The sequence below is a fragment of the Alligator sinensis genome, unplaced genomic scaffold, assembly GCF_000455745.1.
Source record: "Alligator sinensis unplaced genomic scaffold, ASM45574v1 scaffold938_1, whole genome shotgun sequence".
Lineage (NCBI taxonomy): Eukaryota > Metazoa > Chordata > Crocodylia > Alligatoridae > Alligator > Alligator sinensis.
The window spans coordinates 224,921-247,507 of record NW_005842449.1 but is presented as its reverse complement, the minus strand read 5'-3'; the positions used below and the strand labels follow the sequence as shown (position 1 = coordinate 247,507).

The window sequence follows — 22,587 nt, the reverse complement described above, 5'->3', positions numbered from 1 at the left end:
CCCTACTCTAAGCACATAAACCAAGCTAGAAAATAAGCTCTGTGTAGGAAAACTACTGTGTTTGGAAATGAAAACATGATCTGCCCTCACTAGAAGGGCATGGGCAACTTTGCAGCTCCTCCACGATAGTAACTCCAAGTCACAGGACCTCTCCCCTGTCTCTGCAGTGGTTTGGGGCAGCTTTGAGATTGCCATAATCATGATCCTTGTTACATAACCTCTAAGCCTGCCTCCAATTTACGCTTGGCATGGGGCCTGCACAACACTCCGGCACACCTTCCTCCCACAGTCACCTCTTCCACTGTAAACCAGAATTGCTGTGTCTTCATTTGGGGGCATGAGTGGTTCCAAATGCTGTTTGATATACTGCATAATAAAGATACCACACCATGCACAGTTACAGAAAATTAAAACCTACTTAGTCATCATGACTGGAAGACAAGCAAGGTTCATGTTTTCCAAAATAATGATTAGTACCAGCATTTCTTTGGTGCATATATGCCTAAATAAATTATATCAAATCTGCCCAGATATTCTCCATTAGAGACAGCACGAAAAGAATCATAAAGGTAATTATTTTCCAAAAGTGTGTGTCTATTAATGTAAATCTTCTCAGCTGCCACAATTTCCTGAAACATACTGGAGGATTCAATGCAATCCACTCACTATGTACACACAACAAGGTTACAGCACAAGCAAGTGGACAAAACAGTGAGATGCACAGATTATGTGCAGATAGAACACAGAGATCATGAGAAATGGGATCTTGGACTCCTGTATAATGGAACACACAAAACATTCACACATTTTTCATATATCACATGTAAAGTTTGTTGCCAATAATCTTTAAAAAATATTTAAAGTTATATTTTAATAAAAAAGGCATTTCTTCTGCAAGTGTTTTACAACTTGGGATTTTTTCATTCCAAACTACTCATCAGGATACCCAGTATAGCTGCTGGGCTAGAGCATTCAGGTTAAGTCATGTGCTTACTTAATGTAACATTTTCCTAATAATTTAAATGAACGTCATTCTAAGAAACATGTGTTACCAAAATGCTACACAACCCTGCACTGAATACTATAATAAATCGTTGGTTCAATAAGGGCTTGATATAGAAATCTTGCTAGAAATGGGGAAAATGACATTTTTTGTTAATGTGTTAGCATAAACACTGAAATCATTAAATACACCTTAAAGAAATGTTCATATTTTATATTATGTTTGATAGGAGGCCTCCTTCCCTCTACATTTTTATTTTGGTACTTTCTTTCTTTTGTTACTTGTGCCACATTTGAAAATTACTGACTGTTGTTTAATTTTTAGGATGTCAATAGCTAGAAAACAATTTTAGATCACTAAAGTCTCCAAAAACATCCTTGGGAATTAAGTTCACTAGTACTGCTTGGTGATTTGAACTTTGTCAAGTAACTGAAAAATACTTAAAACTCTCCAAACATACGCAAAGGAGTTTTCAAACCACTGAACCAGATAATTATTTTCAACCTTTACCAAAGATACATTTAGTGAAAAGTTGAGATAAACTTAATTGCTGCCATAATTTAACAATGCAATGCACTTTAAGGTTTAGTGAAGGTTTTTTTAAAAGCCACCTTAAAATTGCACATAATATTTGTGTACTCTCCTGGTAGAGCTAATTATAATGCACTTATGGTTACAGTCACACACAACCCATTTGCTGAGCCAATTTAAAAAAAAGAACTTTTCTGCTAAAGAATGCTAAAATTCAAGTGATGAGACACTTTCTCCCTTTACACACACACAGTGGCTGACACAGCACAAATCAGCAGTCCCCAGCTGTCTCTTGCAAAACAAGATTAAATGTGGCTGGCTTTCGCCTCCATTCTCAAAGAGAGCTTCTCTCATACTTCACTACCACTATCTAATGTTACGGTGAAAAGCAAAACTTGACTCAGCTAAATCAGGACTTGCTTAGTGCTTTATAAACTGGCGATTTTGGTTCTTCTCTGCTTTTCTCCCTTCACCCTGGTACAGTAAGATTAGTTTTTAATGGACAGCATTAATAATTCATATTGGTGAGTGGCAGATCACTTAAAGAATTGTTTGGTTGTGGTTCTTTGAAAGTCTCTACAACAAAATCAACTTTGAGTAAACATGAATGGCTTAGGAGGCCACTGTGACAAGGCATATAGACCTGATACAGAGTGGCAGTGCAAGGATTAATTATTTTTCGCTAGTTCGGACTAGATATGCTTGTGATAAATTAAAGTTTTCAGAGTAATAATTCCCCACAGGGGGGACAGCCTTAAACTCAGATCTAAAATTCCACTTCTATTATCCATTTCTCTACATTGATATAAATCAATCTGCAAGCAAACAACAGAGTTGAAAGGAAATCAGTTTTTAATAATAGACACTTTTACTACTTTGCATTTGTCAGGTTCCCTCATTTGTTTGGTTTATAGGATAGCAAAAGTACAGATCTCTTTGGCTGTCTGTTCAGTATTCAACTCTGCATAGATGTTCAATAGGGCTGTGCAAAGCTTTGGGTGGTGATTCGATTCGGAGGAAAGTTGGCCCAAATTGGTGGCCAAATCTCCAAATTGAATCAGGGGACCAATTTAAAGGTCCAAATTGATTCAAAGCTCTCCAAATCTTTGGCAAAGATTCAGAGAGCTTTGATGATTCGGGCAGTCCCTGGTGGCAGCAGCAGGGAGCTGCAGCTACTCTGAGCTGGAAAGTACTAGGGGAGGGGAAGGGGGGCAGTGACCATGGGGGGGACCCTTGCCAGCCTCCCTGACTCCTGCCTGCTCCCCCAGCAAAGCCCCAGTGCTCACTGGGTGCTGCCGGGCAGAGGGATGATCCCCACTGCCCCACTCTACATGGGGGGGTTCTGCACGAGCCTCCGCAACCCCCCACCACTCCCCCGGCCTCCCGCAGCTGCCCTGCCTGCTGGGGCTCTGGCCCTTTAAGAAAAAGAGCCAACAAAAGCCCCAGGACTCACCACTCCTGGTGCAGCCTTGGGGCTTCGGGGGCTCCTGCAGAGCCCCCCACGTGGCGTGGAGCAGCAGGGATTGCCCCCGCCAGAAGGAGTGGTGAGTCCTGGGGTTTCTTCAGGGTTTTTTTTTTCTTAAAGGAACGGAGCTGGCCCTTGCGGGGCACCCATGAAAGGGCTGGGGGAGTGGGGGGTTTTTGGGGCTTGTGCACAGCCCCCCCCATACAGTGTGGGACAGTGGCGACTGCCCCCTGCCTGGCAGCACCTGCTGAGACAGAGCTTTTCTCCCCTCAACTGCTGGGAGCTGGGGCAGGCGGGATGGCCATTGCTGGGCTGGGAGAGGAGCGGGGGATGGGCCTGGCCTTGTTGATTTGGAAATTCAGCTGCTGTTGAATCTCTAAATCAGATTCGGCCAAATCAAATCAGGACAGTGATTCGAATCGCCAAATCGAATCACTGTCCCCAAATTGGCTGAATCTGAAGCGAATACTAGCTACTTTGTACAGGCCTAATATTCAATAAGGAAACGGCATGCATGCTTTATGTTTTTCAATACTGCCATCCTGCCAGCTTATGCATTCTAAACTAAAAAGTTAATCAAGGCTCAAAAAGTAAAAGGCCTACAACTTATTTATACGCTGTATATAAACTCAGTAGTGTCATTCCATTTGTGTATCAAAAGTCAATATGTGTTCTAGTAATTAAGTAAATAACAATCAAACTTTGCAATCAGGGCTGCTAATAGAAAGTGGTAACAGTCAATTACAATTTATTGGTAAATTTGTTTATCACTCCATTGTCAGCATGACGTCCTTAATTATTAGTACACGGATTTAAAGGCATTCTTTATTTTTAAGGAACTCCACATGCTGGAAGGCAATTAGATGATGAAGCATATTTCATATATGTTTTGAGAGAGACTGCTTTGAGAGACTACTTCTGAAGTTATATTTTGAGAACAGGAAAATGCAAATAGGTAAAGATTTAATTGTAATTTAAAAATAAGCATATGGCTGCATATCTGAGAGCACCCATTTTAAGATCCCTTCTCCCAAATGTCCTACAACATTTCTACAAAATTCATTGTTAATACGTGGAATTTACTGACGCCAAGCTCCCCTATGCAACCCCAGAGGTGAGGTTAGCACAGAAGCAATGGAAAGAAAATCCTAGGTCTCTCTTCCCCATATTGTGGGCACTCAGCTTTCTCAGGTGGGGTCTGCCTCCAAATTGCAGGGCAAAAGCCTACTGGCTCACTCATACTTAAGAATAAGTTGGGGGAAGGGGGAAGATGGGTATGAATGAGTAGGGAGGGAGGGGCTTATAAATCCTTTCCTATCTTGGGACACCATTTGGCACTAAGTAGTAAAATTTCTCCTTTTTTAATTCCCTCCTTAGGAATTAATAAAACCCTTTTATTCTGGGTGTGACAATAGTTGCCTTTTTGGAAGCTGGGAAGGAATTTTCTTTAACCGTCAGATTGACTTCTCAGTATACCTGGTGGGTACGTTAGGCTGTAAAATCCACTTAGTCACAACTTGGCAAAACTGTTCAATACCTTACAGATGAACACTGGGCAACTAGTTCTCAGATAAAATGGGATATTAAGTGGATTAGTAGGAGGCATCTCCTAAAGAAAAGAGTGAATGGAGTTGGAGCTTGTAGTGTCAGGGAAAATTTAACTTCATCTTGTCCCTTCACCTCTTGTTTTATGGAAAGGGGAATGGAGAGCCATCAACAGTACTGGGACCAAGTTAAAGATGCAGGATTAAGAGGGGGAACTAATGACAATTTTCCAACTGGTGAAACTGAGGCATGCAGGGCTGACAGTAGCACTCCCTATGCAGAACAGATAACAAAGGATGGAAGGAAGGAAGAAGCACTGGACAAGCTATTGCTAGGTATGTCCTAGATGTGTAACCTACAAGTCACAACCAAATTAAACTACTTTACTAGTGTCTTGTTGTCTTTCCTGTAGTGTCCACCACAAAACTTTATTAACATTGACAGCCAATTAGAATTTTAAAATCATAGATAGAAATATGTTATATATATTTATATGTAACCAGATCCATTTACACACACACACACGAAAATGTACCTGGTTACGTTAGGACAGAAAAAGATGCATAAGCACTACTAAGAGTTTTTAAGAGTTACATCATCATCCAGGTAACCTTAGATATTCTGAACAATAATGAAAAGGTTTTTTAGAAATTAGGTACAAAAATAATTCTCCTCTTCATTCAAAACATCATTGACCAAATCCTTCCCAAACTCAGCCACCCTAAAGTTTATTCTCAGAAATATAATTATAGTCAGTCAACTTGCAACAAAAGAAAAAAAGGTTGAGGCCTTAGAAATAAAGCAGCTCATTAAAGCAGGACACTCCATAATCCATAAAAAGCAGGAACACCTCAGCAGGAATTTGATTTATGACAGACTCTTCATAGCCATTTGTTCCATTTTAGTACAGTTCTTTGATAGCACTAGGATGGGTCACAACCGCTTTCAGAGATGTATCAAACTTTCTCTCTCTTTTTAAACACATCATTATGGAAGAAGTCATGAAATGGCAGTCTTACAAGTTTTCTTCTTAGTGCGTGAAAAGGTTTTCATCATGGAAAAAATATGTCATGCTGTTCGATTTCTGCTTGCAGTGGGAGGAAGCTATGGCAAGCAACATTATTTATTTATTTATTTGATTCATATGTTGTCCTTCCCAAAAGAGGATCAGAGCAGTTTACAACGGAACAGAACCCACTATGCAATATCTCTGGCCTACCTTTGTTGGCTAAGCAGCTGCCCAAATAGGAAGGTTTTACAGTGCTTCTAAAAGATGTTCAGGCTTGTGCTGTGGCAGGCCTCAAGAGGGAGGGAGTTCCAGAGCTGAGGGGCAACTACTGAGAATGACCTCCCTCATGTTTTTGCTGATCAAAATTGAACCATTGATGGTACTTGCAGGCGGCTGCTCTCAGCTGACCTGAACATAATAGTTCTTTTTGTCTTCATCTCTCCAAAATCAGTTACGGAAGAGAAAACTGCACCCTGAGAAACAGACTTTACAGTTTATCTTGGAAACCTGAAAGCAAGGGTTGCCTGTATGTTGCTTGTGGCCATATCTATTCAACAAATGTGTGTGTAAAATAAACAAGTTACACTAAGACACTTTTTCTGCGCGTTCACAAGCATGGATTCATAGTACCTGCTGTTGTTGACAAATATTTTAGTCAAGGCAAGAACTATGCATATCAGTTACGTGGCACTATTAACTGGTGCTCAGATGGGCATGTCCCTTGGCAGGAGTGTTGAGAGAGAGAGAGAGAGAGAGAGAGAATGTGTTCTCCAGGTTATCACATCCTGAAGTCAAAAATCTCTCCCTGATATTTGCACACCTGTACAAATATCAAACTGGAAAATGAGATCTCCTCTATTTCAATGCATTTAGACTTCCACATGCTCAGATGCTATCAGATCTCCTCTCCCCTTTATATCCAATCATAAAAAGGTCAATCCAAACAAGGTTCTGGAAAGATGATGTTATAAACTACTTCCAGTGCCTATCCTTACTTCTCTGACAGATCGTATTTACTCGAATACAAGATGAGGGTTTCCCCCCCATTTGTCATGGGAAAAAAGTCCCACATCTTGTAATCGCATACAAGAAAAATCTCACTAAATACACGATCTATGCCAAAAGCAGCATTTCCTCAGCAACAGAAACTATGAAGTTGATTTAATACAGCCAGTACTGAGCATGGCCTACATTGCTGATGGAAACCTACCACTAAGATAGGTTAGGGCATTCCATCTGAATAGGATTGATGGTAGTGCCCATTAAGCGTAGTCCCCCTCATCACTGACATTTTCAAGCCATAGTAAGCCACTACATTGAATACATTTTGACTTCATCTTCACTCCCATACCCAAGCTGTGCCTTTCTTTCCATTTACAATGATTTCTGTTTCTTCACCAGTCTTAAATGTCTGGCAAACTTCACCAAACAGGATCCCAAACCATTCACCCAGAATCCCTCTGTCATCTCCTCTCTCAGACTCTCATATATAATTAGCATGGCCCTGCTCTCCATGAGTTGAAGCCGGATGAGGTTGCCCTGTGCCTTATTTTCACATACATTTTTGGAGCATTCTAGGACTCATGACAAGAACACCAGGTTCTGGTCATGAATGGGGGCTAATTAGCACATGGATCCTTTGGGGAGGGGGGAGGTTTCTGGAGTATACATATACTGCGCAGTGGTGAGCTGTGGGGTCACTATGACTTGAAATCCTGTTGACTCCGGTAGGGCCCAGCCCAGTGAACTATGCGGTATAATCATGAGCCTTTGGTTTTGTACTATTACCATGCATAGTTTGTACTCTAAGTAAGTATGTGCCAAAGTGATGTTTGAAAGTGTGTTTATGGAGTAACTCTGCTAAAACTTTTAGCAATTTTAAAAAAAGGTAACATGTATCAACTCTAAGCTAAGTATATGGGTACTATATGAAAAATGCTACAGCCATGTTTCATTTCAAGGTTACTGTTTTCAAATTTGTTTATTATTTCCATGTGCTAGGGGAAGCAGGGTCTGACAGTAAAAAGGGGAGGGGGACGTCAGGAGAAAAAACTGGGGGGAAGCAGAGAGCAAAGGGGCTACCTGATGTCCCAAATGTATTTTCCCTGCTGTAGCAGTGGAAGGGGGACAAATTCAATGCAAACCTCCAATTATTAGATTCTGTACTTGTAAAACTATAACAAATTTATAAATTTTCCACATATAGAATTTGGGGGGGGCGGGGGTCATCTTTTAATTAAGACTGTCTTCTATTTGAGTCAATTTAGCTGCTCTTACTGAATGGTACTACTACATGAACTAAGATATATTCATATACAGGTTTCCCTTGATTTATGCGGGTTTATATGTGAATTCACTGTTATGTGATGCGCATGCTTAGACCCATAATTCATTATATGCAAAGTAAATTTGCTCTTATGCGATCAATATAGATGCCCCCCCCAGCAGGTACGTCTGTTGGGGGAGGGAAAAGGGCTCCGCTTGTCCGCACTCACCCCAGCCCATGCTGCAGCGGCCCTGGGAGCAGCCAACGCCAGCTGCCTGCACCAGGGCATGGCACAGCCCAGGAGCAGAGGCGAGTGGGGACAGGCAGAGCACGGTACAGCCCAGCTGCTGTAGGCCGCTGGTGCTGGCTGTTCCCGGGGCCGCCGCAGCCAGGGGTGGGGGGGGGGGCTCTCTTCTGCTTTGCTGCCTTGTGTAGCTCTGGGAGCGGCACCCCTCCCCCCGCCCCTTCCCTAGTCCCAGCCTCACTCCCTCACCACCATGGGAACCTATCCCTATTTGTTACATTATAAATGGGTTTGCTTTATGCAAATTCAATTTATGCGTCATTCGCCAGGAATGCATGTACACCATAAATTGAAGGAAACTTGTATTATTTTATATTTTAACTATGGCTTATTTAGAATGGATGCAACAAACAGGATTTGATTTTGGTAAGGAACCAAGATATTCTAAATAAAATTGTTGCTTCTATTTTTCAGAGTTCAAACTATTTTTAAGTGAAATCAGAACTTCCTTCCTCCGCTATAGAAATTCTCTAGTTAGATGCTATAAGTATACCTGACTACCGTGACCAATTTTTGGCATTTAATATCAATCAATCTTATGGTGTGCTTATCTTCTATTCATAAATTAATTCCAGAATTAAGTTAATTTTGAGACTGGTACTATTTAAAACTCCTTTTGTGGACAAAGTATTCATTAACGATGCATAGCTAGGTCTACTCTTCGCCAGAAAAAAGTGTGTCAGTTTAACTTTTCTCAATACTAAATGAAGAGAGAATTTTGATTATTCAGTCAAGTGACTGCATAAAATTCTCTCCTGATGCAACCTGATAGTGAAATTAATCCCCAATCAAAGGATCACCAGAAGTCTACTGAAGTCCTCCAAGTAGAGTGCAAGTGGTTTATATGATCTGTGCTAAGCTTTCATACAGAAGTACACTTTACCCTTATACGCTGCCTTACAAACTTTGAGTATTTTCTCTTATTTAAGAAGGCCATTCTTGTGCCCTAGAGATCTAACAGAATTTTGTATACACTCACTCTGAATTTCTCATTTGGGGAAGGGCATTTTGGAAAACCTAAATAATCTAGGAAGAAAGATTTGGCTCTGAAGTTACCTAAGTTTAATCACTATTGCCTGTATAATCATTTTCCATTTCCTAATACAGAGGTATCCAACTCCAATAAACACTTCCAATCTACTTTGTATAGTGCTTTCACTACTTTTCCTAATCTTCTTAACATGCTTAAATATAGGATTTTCTCTTGAGGGGTTTGCTTCTTGTCCCTTGTCACCATTTAATAAAATAGGTTATAATATCCAAGATTGTGACAAACTGTTACCGAGCACAGAATGGATCTTTCTTTTGCAAAGAGTCTCTGCATTACACTATCAAACTCATTATTTTGTAAAGCATTTTGAAATACTAGTACCGTGGGCCTGAAAAGCGCTAAAAAAGGCACTCTTGTCCATCATAGTATTTTCTGCCTATATTAGCAAGCAAAGGTATCTGCACTCTTCTTTTCTCATCTTTGAGCAAGCATATTGTTTTCCATTGTGGCCAGTTATTGGCTTGTACTCTGTGTCCTTAAAAGAAGACTTTCTAATGTAACGTTCTCTGTGATGCAAGACTACAATGCCTAAAGCCATAGCTTCTTTAAAAATACTGTACTCACCTTTGTCATTATACTCCAAATTCAGAGTTCCCAAGGCTATTTAGGATATGCTGTATATATTTTAATTTGCAAAATTATAAAAAAAACTATTAAACTACATTTCAGGTTGTTGTGGACACTCCTTGTAATACAGGTTCTTTTCACCAGTAAATCAGCGTCTTTTGAAAGAACACAAAACTGGTATGGGTAAAAGTGAAGGTTGAGGTATTTTAACAATAATGTTTCTTTTGCTTATTTTATAAAAGGTACATTTCAAATATGATTTAAGATAACACTGCCTTAATTGATGCTATGTACCAGAAGTGTAAGCACTGTTAAATAATGATTTATGTTCCTAAAGCTTAAGTACAGACAGTAAAAAAGCCTGAGGCTGAATTGATTTAATCTTCACATGCTAGTCTAAACTGTGTAGATTGAACCGATAAGCAAGTGAACAGACATTCACTTTTGATTCTGGAAATGCAGTCATGTGCCTGTAATGGCCCATGCCAGAAACCAGGGGGCACTACAGTATGCTTCCCTGCTTGGCTGGAACAGACAGCTTGGGCCAACACTAGCCCCCCACCCCCTGTGAGCCGGGGAGGGGGAGAGAGGGGGCTGCAGGGGAGGTACAAAGCACCCTGAGATGCTGGGGCACTGAGAGTTAACTTGAATCTAGAAGGGATTTGGGACAGAAGTTCAATAAACCAATTTATCCTCATTCACTTAAGTCTGACATTACATCCATCCAGATTTATCTTAAACCAGTATTGGCAGTTTTGAAAGTGGTTTATGTGCAGTTGGATTATGTGCACAGCTTCTGTTGTATAACAGATTTGACCAGTTTCCCATTGCTTATACTGGTTTATGTTTAATTTAATTTTGACTTGGCTCAAAGTACTGCAGAGGGGCTGGGCTGGGCACAAGGGTGCTACTCTGTGGGGCTTCCTGCTGGCTAGCTCTGGACTGTAGCACCCTCATGCTCCATCCAGACATGGTCAGCATCTACACTGTGCACTGTGGTGGAGTAAATAACTCCACTGTAGGACAGTACTTGTATTGGGTAGTACTATCCCACTGCAGAGTTAATTAGTTTACACGGGCCTAATAGCACTGCACATGCAGACACTGATGTTTTATTGCACAGCTAATTAGTCATCCCCACAGTAAACAATTCATGTAGACATGCCCATTGGCACAAACTGGGCTACAACTTTTAGATCCACCTCAAGGACTTTTGCCATTTGAGCTAAAAGTACTGGACTGGTTTCCCCATGGGGATCAGCATTAGGAGATGAGATGTAATTTCCCCAATCACAAATGTTTGCAGACACTAGAGGAATGGTGAAATCAGTGAATCTTTCAGCCTCTGAAGGGAACCAGAGTTTAATGGACAGATTTTCTGGTCATTTCCTCCTAGCTTGGACCCTCCTGTCCCTTTTTTCCTCCCATCAACCTGTTCCTCTGCCATCCTTGTCTCTGACTCATGCCTGACTCCTTGTCCCAGTCCCAGCATCTACAGCTCTGGCCATTCATCCCAACCTCAGTTGTCTTCTCAGGCAGTCTTAGCTTTTTCCTCAGGCCCATCTGATTTATCCTACTGTTCCTTTGTTCTTCAGTCAATCCTTATGCCTATGCCCCCCAATCTTTCTAGCTCCCAGACCCAGACACCCTACCTGGGATTCTCATAACCCCACATCAGTCCCTTGAGCCAGTCTCTTTACACAACAGTCTCAGAGTGAAGTGACACATTACACTTAAACTACACTAAATCTGTGGAATGTTAAACAGTGTTAAAAGTGGAATGTGCTGTGAGCAGTTGCATGTTACGGGTTAAAACTGTTCCTTGCCTGCACAGTCTGAACTTGCCATTAGAAGGCTGGTGAGCAGCGGTGTGGCTAGAATCCAGGACCTCTGAGCTCTATCCTTGCCCTGGGGGAAAGAGAGGAGGGAAAACCAGGCCTCCTGGGATGCTGTAGGATTGCAAACTGCTCATTTTATCTCTGTGGAGCAGACTAAAGTTACCTTAGCAGAAGCTAGGTACCATGGCCCAGAGTAAACCGTTGCCCGAAGTGGCATAATTTGAGATATTAAGAGTGTACTGGGTGCAGGTTAATGAGCTTTAATGTGTGGACACTCTTATTTTAAAGTGCCATTCATATGGTCTAAGAGTAACAAGTAACTTCACCTTCAGTCCCAGTACTCTCAACACCTGGATCAATGTTTGATTTGACTTCCTGCCTCCTTTTTCAAGCCACATTGGTTCCCATAACACGCCTGCAGATTCCAGGCTCTGGCTTACATGTTTCTTAGGGATGGATGCAGAATCGTCTAGAACTACAAAGTTCTGCAATTACAATACAAGTCCTACTCAACTCGAATCAATTTTAGTTGCACAGATGTCTTGATTGAGCAGGTGTGAATTCTGATTTTTCAAAGGCTTACACCTTGGTAAAATTATGAGGGGGTTTCACAGGAGCAACAAAAGATAAATCAGCCAAATATCAAATATGTGCTCCAAAGCATGGCAGCACTAGAACTTTTCAAAGTGCTTGCCAAAATATTTTTTAATATGGGCAAAATAAATGTTCTTGCAAGCACAAACATTCTGGCTGAAATTTTCCAAAAAAAGCTCACCTTGAGTTAGACAGCCAGTAGAAAAAATTACACCCAAATGTTGAAAGCTTTGTAGAGCTATAAGCAAATGAGTCTTATGAAAGAAAGTGTCATCTTTAAACTATGTGCAGTTCTACCAACACCTATAGAAAGCCTTGCAGTCTTGTTTGTGTATTATGTAACAGACCCTACCCAAGTAATTTTGTATAATTTATAAAAATAGCTGACATGAAGTTAGTTTCCCTTTTTCTGCATTTTACATATTTTAAGTTTTTTCATTTCTCTCTCCATTTTAATTATAAGAAAATCCCATATAAATATATGAATTCTTAAAAAGAGTTTTTTATGATAAAATTAGGGATTTGCAATAAAATGACTTTCAATTTAATATATTAATTCATAATGCATAAAAGATTAGTCAGTCTATTTCCAATATCATAACGTCCATTTAAACTTGCTAGTTCATTGTGTTGAAGCAAGTTACTCATTGGAGGAAATGCCCAACTCAGTATTGGAACATAGGCAAAATCATCCAAGATTGCTTTCCAGCATAAAAGATGAGCAAAAACTACCATTTGCCATGGCTCGTGTATCGTGGATTTGTAGCTCAAAAAATATTCTATAAGGGATTTAGATGAGAGTTCTATGTATATGCATTCACAATTTATTTCCACTAAAAAAGTGCAGTACTGTAGAAAGATGAAATAAAAGTGAACTAAATAGAGGTCTCTAGGCAAAGGCAGCTCATCTTGCAAGTCAGATAATGACCTGTCATGTACACTGCTGCTTTTCACAAAATAGATCTTAAACAAGGATGAAAGGATGGAAAAGTAAGTAGCACAGTCGTCGTAACTAACATGATGTATGTTTAAACCTTTTGCTGCCCTGGATCTTCACAAAAACTTAAATTGGGAGGAGGCACTTAAAAAGTACTTTTTTTTTTATTTAGGAAAAAAAATAAGAAGGAGAAAGGAAAGGGAATATATTAAGTGTATCTCACTATCCCCCATCTTCTCTTTACAAAGAGACCTTGTACCTTAATAAACTAATATATAAATCAGACATAAATTGCTGTTGAATGCAAATATATTATACTATTATGATTCTAAAATATTGGAAAATACATGATTTTGAACAAATATTTGTCATTATTGAAAGTGCAGAGGAATCTAAATTCAAGGGAGGTAGGTAATCTTATTGAAAATGGCTAGCTTATAGGTTTATTTCAGGTTTCATGTGATGTAACAAAAACTACAATGTTTTTGAGATGAGAAAGCTTGTCAGACCTTAGTAGCGAGCATCACCCATTCCATAAAAGTGACAGGCAGTATTACCGACAGCGAAGATGTTGCCCTCATGCCCTGCAGCAAAGTCACTGTCTGTCTATTATTTGACAGACAGGGTAATATGGGAATATGTTACAGTGGTGGGGAAATAACTGACAAGATTGCTGCAGAGTCCTGTGACATATTATGAGCAAAATGGAAGTAGCCTGCACAGTGCTTGTGATAGATAACAATTTAAACCATATGTTTACTACCACTACACTTCCTTGCAATCATTTAAGTAAGATCTGAAAAATCATTTTACATGTTAGGAAAACAAGTATGCAAACTATGTAAGCATTACTGGGCTTCTAAGTTTGAAAACTATAATTAGAAAAGCAGAGAATGTAATCACTTTTATTAGGACAATACCTATTGGCTTGCATACCATAAAGGATCCCAACATAAATTGTCAGTTTTTTCTAGGGCTAAAATAGCTATGCAAAATACACATACGGAAAGCTGGTTCATATTAACATTCATACTATGGTAATGATTTAAATTGGATAAAAAAAGATGAACAGCAAAAGGAATAAAATAAGTTTTCTTTATTAATTTTCAATTAGAAATATTATTTTATAAAGTTTGATTTCTCCACTGAAGGGAAGGATGCTACATAGTAGTCTTCTTGGCACAAGCTGAAAATACAATCCTATTTCACTGCCATAATCCTTACAGGAAACTTTGCTGTGACATACCAAAAATTGGATTTAGTGGCTGAGTGAGAGATGGAAAATACTGCTAGCCCAAGTCTGCTATTCATCCATAGGTCAGATAGAGTGCAGCAAACAATGCAAGTTTCCTCACATGGTTCCTTTTTAATGGATTTATATTCAAATTCAAGGAACCACCCCTCTAGTTCAGGGGAGGGAGGAGACCAAAAAGACTTTCTGAAATCTTCTTGCCAATGAGAATACATGCAGGGCACTGGATATACAATATATACTATCGAGCCACACACTAGATTGACACTGAGAAATAAAAATAATAAAAAAAAACTATACTTTAAAAAAATTTTCTTTACATAACAGAAAGTCCATAAGAAAAGTTTCATTCAATTAACATGATGCTGCTACATTTTTACAATGCAATGATGTATTCAGTAAAGAAAAAAGTGGTGTATTTAATAAAGACTTTTCTAAATATGGATAGCAACATGGTTTTCAAATAGTAGTTACCCAGCATTGCTCTGCCAGAAAAAAAAAATAACTAAACAAAACCACAAGGAGTCCCCATAAGACAACTTTTCAGTACCCATGATATTCATTACTTTGTTATTCAAATAAAAATTAAAACTTTGTTTAAAATAGTACAATAAACCAAAGATTTTTGCTGTTAAACTTTCATTTTAAATATGGGCCCTTATGGATTAAAAATGAAAATTATTCTGTCAATAGGCATTGTTTTCAAATATGACCCCTTTCCTAACAGAGACAAGACATAGCCATTGTACCTGTTACATGTATTTCCATGCCCCTCACCAAAACCCAGGCATTTTACAAAGGAAATCTTAAAATGAATAGATCCACTACAGGAAATGCAATAAAAGTTGAATCAATTCCCAGTTAATTATTTGAAAAACACAACATTTTATCTGAATACATAGTTGGGCAAACTACTCCAAATAAACATTTTGCAATAACAGTTCCTTTGTAGAAATAGGCTGAAAAAAATAGGACACAGAACATTTTAACTAATGTTATAAAGAAACCCTTTGGTCTAAGAGGGTGACAGGAATTCGATATCAATTTTAATTCACTCTAGGAGTGACCATTGTATTTAAGTGGTATTCAAGAAAGATTGCTTGATGTCCAAACCATAGTAGACAGCTAATTTCCAATGTCTATCTTTGTATCTTACGAAAGAATGATTTGATTAACCCCCTGGTGAAGCAGAATGCCTTATTTTACTTGCTGTAAAGGAACACCAGTAATCCAAAGAAAAAAAAAAAACATTTCTCAAAGCCTCAAAAATTTATATCAACTATGCTTACAAAAAAACATTCACAAAGAATATTAGAATCTAAAGAAGTTAACTTGAAAATTATGCTCAATTTTTTTGTTTAACTTTGTCTCTATGACAACACTTTTTCGCAGTCATTTCCCTGTATAATCAGCTTTTGAATTTTTCCCTTTCTGAAAACATCCTGCCTCATCAGGATAAAAGACAATCCTATAAATTTTAGATAAGTTTTAAAAGCTCTATTATTTTAATTGTACTCTATCAGAAACTTATTTCTTTTAATTAACCAATTAGAGAAATCAATTTGGTAGCATCTTTTTAAAGGATGCAGAGGTTACTGGCAGCCATGGCAACAGTAAAGCAGGGAAAATGAAGGAAAATGTAAAAACAAAACATCTATCCTTTGTGGCCTAATGTGGCAGAAGTGGACAAATACTGTAAGCATTATTACAAGAAAGTTTGAATAATAAGAATTAAGTAAAAAAGTTATGATTTTGTCCTATAAATATACAGTATCGTAACTTAATAATGTCCCTTGCAAATGATGTATGTTGAAGGGAAACCAGAGGTTTCTTTCCACAACACTCTCATAAATATGTTTATATCAAATATTTAATATCTACTATTCATATCTTTAAAGGTTTCTGCATTATTAAAAACTTACAACATTTTCCCATATTTTTAATGAGCAGTATATGAAATGGCATTTTACTAATTTTATTTTGAAGGCAACCACCATAATTCTGATCTCATTATAAAAATATGGTGAGAAATAAACCACCATTAGTCAATTAATACAAATCCATTTTGTATTTTTCTTTCTTTCACTTAACACAAATATAAAAACCTTACAGTGAGATCTTTACTGTCATATATTCAAAGATTTTTAGCACAGGTTTATGTATAGCATTCAAACACAAGTGCAAGATGAAGAGATGTGTGATGGTGTGTGTGTATGTGAAAAGGCTGCTCAAAAACAGAGTACCTCCTCTGAGTTTTCACAGGCTGAATTAACTTACTTTGGAGGATGTAGAATCACACTCTTGACAAATCCATCCATAGCCAGTCTGTTTGGGAGACTTTTTCAAAGGAGGGTCCAGACAACCAAAATGGTAGCAGAGCCTGCATTCATCACACCTGCAAGTGGAAAAACATATATTGCATTTCTACACCAATTCGATCAAGCCTCTCTACAAGCACCTTAGGGTAAACTGCTGTTCACACATGGAACCCTGAAATCTCAAGGTCATTGGTTTGGTTTAAAACATTTTCAGGAAGGGCCATTTACATTTACAAGTCACACATTTCAAACATTTTTCTATTTAATTTGGAATATTCTGATGCAGAAAACATGGAGACAGCTGCACATATTCTGCATATTTATCAAACTCCCATTTGATGTTGAAAATATGTCTTTTAATAGTTTTGCAAACAAATGCTACAACATATGATCAACGAAAAATATTGCAGGACAATATGCAAATTTTTCAGGATTTTTCTTTCAGCTACATTGTTGTTTTATAGAATCCATGGCATAAGCAACAACAATTTACAGAGTTTGCTTTCCAAGTTACAGCACTTTACATTACACATCTCTTGGCCAAACCTTCATAATGTCCCCTCATACATTTAGTAAGCCAAATAATACACAGTTCACAATTTTATGAATTAGCAGAAATAAAAAAGTTTGCACAAATATTCATTAAGGATTAGATTTTCTACTTAGAAAAGGTTTATTTAAAAATATGTTGTTGTCATCTTTTCCTTATTATAACTGACAAAACCACAATTCTGGGCTTACTAACAAGCCTTTTGATAGTATTTTTTACTACATGTAGCTCGGACAACAGACAGAAATATCTATCACAGCTATTTTTTACTCAGACATTCTCCATCTACTGAAACAGTATTTGAGTAGATATACTACAGTGTTTCATGAAAAGAGAATTACAGTAGGCAATATGCTCAACAGGAAAAAAGAATTTAACAGCAGATTGTGAACATTCATTTATCTTATTGAAGCAGTTGTCTTCACTTTAGTTGCATTTGCCCTATGTCTTCTTATACAAAAGGGAATGCTTTTTAAAATTAATTTTGTCAGATTCTCTCTATTTGATTTAGTTGTCTCAAATATTTGAATTAAGAACTCAAAAGGCAAGCAATCCAAAAATAAAACTTACAAAGTAAATATTTTTAAAAATGTCTAAAATTGTAGCAGACTTCAACTTGCAGAATGCCGCCTTATACACACATTAAAATAAAGGTACAGTGCATTCTTTATCACACCAAGGTTAAAAATATTTAATGCATTATTAACAGAACACAGAGCACATAATGGACAAAGGATTACACAAAAAGAATTTACAATCATTATTAAGAAGAAAAACATTCACATTCTTTGTCTTTAAACTATAATCTTCACATGAACAAATAACCAGTCTGCGGCAGTACTTAGTAACCTAAACAAAGATTTCTCTACCGTTTCTGTTAAGGGTGCACATACTGGAGTTGACTCCACTTTTTAATAGCCATGTGTTAAGAATGAAATCTCTGACCCTCCAAGACACTTGTCAGTGATGTCTTTATATGTTATTCTCATTTCCTAAGTGAATATTCTAGGAAGAACTAGAAATACAAAGAATTAAAAGTTCTTACATAGGCAAGGACTACAAAAAAGAGACAGGGCAGGAGATGTGAGCCTGGATTCCTGCACCCTTTTCCTATCAATAACTTTTGCATCCTTAGGCAAGTGATTTATCTGCCTTTTCCCTTGGATTCTGCATCTGAAAAGGGCTGTAGTACTACTAACCAACATGAATTCAATGTCTTGAAACTTATTCTGCAAAGCATACGCTCAGATGTTCCAAAAGCACATTCTTTTTTTAAATGCTCAGAGATCCTCAAACATTACATTTCAATTCAACTTTAATATATACTAGTTATACTCAGTTTTACACTAAAATCTACAGTGGAATCTGTTAGCAAAGCACTTACCTCCAGTTTAACACTTGGAAAAAAAAGATAATTAACAAAATTATTCTCTTAAAGAAAATAAAATCTTTACTTTTCAAAACCACACTTTAAAATCTCCTTTCTTTGTTTCTAGAATACCCAACTTTCTGATTTCACCTGAAGCCACATTTCAGACATCTATTTGAGAAGTATATGTAAACTGGAATTGAATGACCAACACAATATGAGTATAGATGCATGATGTAGGACCTTAAAGTCAAGTTTCGTTTGTGTATTCAATTAACTTTAAAAAATATATTTTGTTTTGTCTGAGCACAAAGATCTCATTCATAGACCAAATTAAAAACTTGTATATGGAAGTTTCCAAAGACTAAGGCTTTTTGTCTTTTATTTAAAAAACAAAATATATATAACGGGTGAACGTACATGCATCATTAGTCCACATTCACATAAACACAAATAAAATGTGTCAGAAGTATCCAGTGCTGTGTCTTTATACAACCCAGATCTATACCATCATGAAAGACTGCTTTTCTATTGTTTTTATAAAATTATTTCTGTACAGTAGAACCTACATCTGGGATTTTAACACAGGAATTTAGAGTGATCCAGGGGTGGAGAAGGGAAGAGGGGGAAGTACAGCAACATGACAAATGCACTATGTAATCTAAAAATCAATTAAAATAGCTATTTTATATATTATTCCTATAAAATCAGAGGGATTTGGCCATTGCCTTCTACCATAGTAGGCTTGTACAACTGTGTCTGTTAATATGGTGAGTTGCTATGACACAGAACACATTTCTGGTGCACAATGTCTAACAACAAAATTCAGGACCCATCATTTAATGCTGAACCAACTCTCTGGCATTACTGTTGTGCAGTACATATAGAAGACTGAACAATTCTTGGAGAAAAGGGTAGCTCACATATATTTCAGCTCTGAAAACAAAATGATTGCACCTCTCATGAATTATGGTCTAGCACTTGCAGCAGCTTCAGAGGAAATATTTTCAGTGGCCTTATGCCAGACAGCTAGGTTACAATGGCAACTAGCAAGGTCCATATTAAGATCTGCAAGATGAACCACTTCTCCTGCTCTGTAGTCCCAGCCAAGAGGTGGTAAGGATGTACTGAGAGATCCAGAAAACAGGACAATCAAAGCCATACAATTACTTCAAATCATTAAAATTTAATTAACCTGGTGACAGTGAAAGGTACCAAATTGAAAGTCCTAGCATTGTACAGTATTTATATTTGTAGATTAGACAAAGTCTGCACACTGACAGGGCAGGCTTCCCCACCCCGAATCATGCACTTCAGTTGCAATCTACAAAGAGGTTTTCTAGAGGCAAATGAACAGGTCAGTTCTTGTCTTCTGTCAAGTTGGTAAAAATGCTGACTAACACAAATTGTGATGCTGTTCTACAAGTATGCTACAAGTTTAACAATGTGTATTTTTAATAGTTAAGACCATGTGTGGCTCTATAATCCACTATTTTCTCTGCAATCCCTTGCTGGCAATTTTCATAGGATATTAAAGAGGTCCAGCTGTATTTGAAATAGTGATAGATAAAAGCAGCCATGCTGCATCATCAATTCCTAGAGCTACCAAATTCACCCCTCTCTCCCACAAAGTACTTTGGATAGTAAAAATTAGCAATTGTGTCATAGGAAAGAGTAAATCAGAAGAAACTACTCCATTCTATCTATTTTTAATCTTACTAATTTGGCTCAAACCTTTATGGTACACATAAAGGGCCAGTTTTTCAAACCCAGGCTTTGTTTCTGCACTCATAGCTTATGAGTATAATTTTGAACCTGACATTATTTGTGGGAGATTTATTTGCCATTTAGATGTCCAGATAGATTACCTTTGGGGCAGTTAAGTAGACTGTCATCTTTATGCCTTTGAACTTTGATGAGAACAAATTGGAGAATGAGACTAGCCTAAAACCAAAGAGAGAGTTTCATACTAGCTAGGGTCAGGAGGGACCTGAACAGATCATCTAGCCTGACCCCCCGCCATAGGCAGGAATGAATGCTGGGTTCACAAGACCCCAGACAGGTGATCATCCAACCTCCTCTTGAATTTGCCCAAGGTAGGGGCGAGGACCACTTCCCTGGGAAGTTGGTTCCAGATTTTGACCGCCCTAACTGAAAAATATTGCCTTCTGATCGCTAACCTAAACCTATTCTCCATCAGCTTATGACCATTGTTCCTTGTCACCCCAGGTGGTGGTGGGGAGAACAGGGCTTTTCCTATCTGCTGTTGAATGCTGTTGATGCAACCACTCTTACATTTCAAGTCACATCATATACCGGATTAGGAAGTACTCTGTCCCCAGTTCCAAAAAGGAAGGTAGGAACCCAATTTCTTGCTTTTATATGAAAAAGGTGGATAAACTGAGGAAGGCAGGCAAGATTTGTAGTAGTTAGGTTAATAAGTTAAACAAGTAAAATGCTAACAACAGATGAAAGAAAACATTGTTCAGATGTAAGCATAAAATGGAGGTCAAGCATGTCTTCACAGCAAGAAAGGTTGATTAGCTATTTCCATACCTGAAACATGTCTGCTTTGTTCTTTAATAAAGTGATCTCCATCTGCTCATGTCCTTGAATTTTTTTCAGCAGTACAGCCTGCTGTGTTCTGGCCTCACATAACTCTGTATTTTCCTGATCATAATTAACTAATTATGCTCTAATCAATAGTGTAGATCCTGATTTTACAATGTAAATCAGATAAATGAGATAATGGCTGGGGGGGGGGGGGGGGGGGGTCAATCTCATTTTATTTACAAAGCCCAATACGCACATCCAATTTCATTACATTGCATCTACCTGTGCAGGAGGGAGTCTTATCAGCTGGCCTGCAGAAGTCTTATAGGGAGCACTAGGGAAAAAGACCTGTGCCTTTATAAAAAAAAAACAGTGGAGGCAAAGCATGGCCATCACAGACATATTTCCAAGTCACCATCATTTATATCATGAAAATTCACAAAGAGCTGACTCAGGCACGGTGAAAAAAACAACCCTATTTTGCATTCATAAGACAGCAGTGCCCATCTATAGCTGTAAAAGTAATTACCTACAGGTCCCTGAAACACAACATTAATAAGCTAATCTTTAAATACAACTTCACAAATATGCTTCAGAGACTGTGGAAAAATCTCTCTCACTTATATACACACCACTGCACATTGTTCGCAATGCCATGCCAAAAGGTACTATGTTAAAAAAATATAAAATTGCAGCTCATTTAAAAAAGATATACATACTGGCACCCTGCTTACTGTAATAGCTCAGAAAGAAAATATATTTTATAGGAAGAGGATTCATAGCACTTTGCTGACACAAATCTGATGAAGTGAACATGGGTCTACGAATGCTTGTGCTCGCTCGCGCTCTCTCTCGATATTATTTAGTCTATAAAGGTGCGTATTACCTTGTCTTCTGACAAAACAAATCATCCATCGAGTTAGGGGACTCTATCATATAGTCCTTCCTTCGGCAAAGTTCCAAGTGATCCCATACAGAATTTTACAAACAATAAACTATCAAACAGATCGCTAGCCTGAGTTGGGGACACATGCAGTCAGAATCAGAAATGTGCAACCCTAAATTTAGAGGTGCAACATGCCTGCTAATCCAACATCAGGAGGACATAACTGCCACGCTCTCCTAACTAGAACCTGGCACTACTGACCAGAGCTAGCTCCCACTTCTTATTAAGGTGCTCTTAATACCATGCAAACCTCCGCAGCTAAGTACTGGGTCCAGCCAATCCTGCCAAGGACATAAATCAATCAAAATCATGTCCATATAACGGTACTACACAACTATGAACATCTACGGTAAATTTATGAAGTGTACAAAAGGTGATTAAAATTAAACTGCCATATTTCTTTTTCTCTTAATTGAAACTGAAGTTGAAGCCAGGATCTAGAGGTGAAAAGGCTGAACTTGCTAGAAAGCATAACCAAACCTGGTGTGT

The 22,587-nt window shown here is 38.1% G+C and overlaps 1 protein-coding gene across 1 annotated transcript in view; it reads right to left on the bottom strand.

Moving 5' to 3' along the window:
* Window positions 1-22,587, bottom strand: part of PHF14 (PHD finger protein 14) — a 320,362-nt gene that overhangs the window by 83,618 nt on the left and 214,157 nt on the right. Inside the window, exon 17 of the mRNA XM_006030475.3 lies at window positions 16,640-16,757. Coding sequence (XP_006030537.1) covers window positions 16,640-16,757 — 118 coding nt within the window. The remainder of the gene's footprint in view (window positions 1-16,639; window positions 16,758-22,587) is intronic.